Source organism: Saprolegnia diclina (genome assembly GCF_000281045.1).
Source record: "Saprolegnia diclina VS20 unplaced genomic scaffold supercont1.14, whole genome shotgun sequence".
Classification (NCBI taxonomy): domain Eukaryota; phylum Oomycota; class Saprolegniomycetes; order Saprolegniales; family Saprolegniaceae; genus Saprolegnia; species Saprolegnia diclina.
Window position 1 is genome coordinate 810,393 of NW_008246081.1, and position 2,197 is coordinate 812,589.

The window sequence follows — 2,197 nt, forward strand, 5'->3', positions numbered from 1 at the left end:
GTGGGTTGTGCCATCGAGTGCAGTGGAGCGCCACGTCATCGCATCAAATGCAGAACAAACTAATCTTCATTTTGTGTCGATGCACGATCCGACAAAGTAAGTGCTAATACCTGCACTAACGAGTGAGCGGGCGGGCAAAGAGGGTCAGTGGGACCCTCAAATAAGCGTCGGGGCACCACGGAATGGAGCACTTGATGTCGATAAAGTACCGGCACGAGAGGTGGTCGCCTTCTGTTGAGGGCCACAGTGAACTGCTTGAGAGACTGATCGTCTGCACAAACGATGCTTGGTCGCTGGCGTTGACGCCCGACATTTTCGTGTTGGAGAAGACTTCATACTCCACATGCTCCCGACCGGATGCGCAAAGTGTCACCAAGCGCACGAGCTTGCAAGACACGTACTTGATGGGTGTTGACGCCGACGCGTTCGTCACAAACGTTTCAATCTACATGCAACGGGGTCAGCGACAAAGTTTACGCCTGAAGAATGCACATACCGTCACCGAGTCGCCAAGGAACGACGCATTGTTGTGGACCACAGCGCGGACATGACACGTGCCCTTGCGGAAGAGGCCGAGCGCGCGCACGGTCTTGGTCGTCTCGGCCATCGCGGGACCAATGGACCCGTGAAACGGACGGTAGACGCGGAGCGCGTAGGTGTGTTTGAGATCCCGCGCAAAAGTACCGCTCGTCGAGATAATGCCTTGAAGCGAATACTGGATGGTCGCAGTGACGCCCTGGCTGCCATCGTACGACCCGGGAAGATTGGACGGCAGCGTGAACTGGAACGGAAACGTGTATTGCCCTGGCGGAAGTTCGCGCGTCGAATTGTCCAGAATGAGCTAGTGAGAGATTAAACATCATTATGATGCTAAAGTCGACGTACCCGGCGTTGAAAGAACTTGTTGTACGCGTTGTAGAATTGCCGATGATCTGTGTTCTGGTGGTGATTTCGCCACTGGACTTGTTCTTCGCCAACGAGGAGAATGGCAATTTCTGTGCATTTTTCTTCATCAACTAGTCCATGCAAGAGGATCTTGTACCTGTGGACTGCAACGGCTCTGTAAGCACGACGGAAAGGTCGCCAAGAATATTGTCGCCTGCCATGTAATATGGGTTTTCGACGGCAAGCGTGAGCGACCCCTTGCTCGTCGAGCCGAAATACTGTCCGATGACGCCCATCGCTTGCAAAGTCTGTTGTGTTGAGAGGAAATCAAATAATGGTGTTGGTTCAAACAACGTCCATGGAGATGCCCGTCGGCATCCATATCTTGTTCATGAATCTAGTATTATCTTTGCTACAGTATGCTCTCGATTCTGATCCGGCCATGTGCGACGTGAACATGGCGCACGTCGTCCACGTCGAAAATATCCAGTTGTGCATCAAATCCAGACTTGACTTTGAATCCACTCGATAAATACACGTAGATCCGCAATTCGAGGGAACTAACGAGTTGTGTCGCTGGCATGCGATAGAGACGCCAAAGAATTCAAGTAGGAAGTAGGACGGATTTAGGCTATTTCATTCCTAACGATTGAAAATACCACCCGAGTGGTTTCAAGCGCAACGCTTCAAGCATATCGTAGGGGCCTTTACAGCGGCGCACCCATTTAAGTAGCTATCATAGCACCGCGATGGCCAGAGGTAGTTCCAATTGAATGCTGGTAAACCAGCCGATAGCGCACGAGACCTTGAGTACATAACTGCACGAGACAAACTCGCCACGCGTGCTCGGGTACAAGACGGTTCCGTCGTGGCCAAGCAGCTGGAGCGAGTGCGTCTGCACCACGTGCTCGCCCCGAGCGACGCCAGGAAACGATGCCGAGCAAATGGCTTTGGAGCACCTGTTGCGCGTGTCGCCTGCAGCCACATGAACGAGCCGCACGAGCTCGTAGCGCACACTGCTCACGTCTTTGGCGGAGAGGTTGCGAATTGAACATTGGCTCTACAACCGCGCTATAAAACCATTTTGAACTATCCGCAAAACCTCCAGGATGTCGCCGGGGCCATACAAGGTCTTGCTGAGTGCAATTTGCACGTGGCAAGTCCCGTAGTGAAAGCAACACAAGAACCGGATCGCTTCGTTCGCCTCAGCCACGCTCGGCGCAATGAACCCAATCGGACGCATGTAAACAAAGAGGCTCTTGGTGTCGGTCAAACCGCGTCGAAAAAGACTGTCGAGGGAGAGCGTGCCGCG

At 53.1% G+C, this 2,197-nt stretch overlaps 2 protein-coding genes across 2 annotated transcripts; both read right to left on the reverse strand.

The window, feature by feature from the left end:
* Positions 1–48: 48 nt before the first annotated feature.
* SDRG_05593 (hypothetical protein) lies at positions 49–1,203 on the reverse strand. Its single transcript, XM_008611316.1, has 4 exons — positions 1,043–1,203; positions 886–995; positions 497–841; positions 49–445 (listed from the first exon to the last, which is right to left on the reverse strand). Exons 1-4 carry the CDS (start codon positions 1,179–1,181, stop codon positions 116–118), a joined length of 924 nt encoding a protein of 307 aa, XP_008609538.1. The 5' UTR covers positions 1,182–1,203; the 3' UTR covers positions 49–115.
* Positions 1,204–1,621: 418 nt separating this feature from the next.
* SDRG_05594 (hypothetical protein) lies at positions 1,622–1,945 on the reverse strand (the record flags this gene model as incomplete). Its single annotated transcript, XM_008611317.1, has 1 exon — positions 1,622–1,945. A coding segment is annotated over one exon (324 nt), but the record flags the coding sequence as incomplete, so codon positions are not given.
* Between the last annotated feature and the right edge of the window lie 252 nt (positions 1,946–2,197).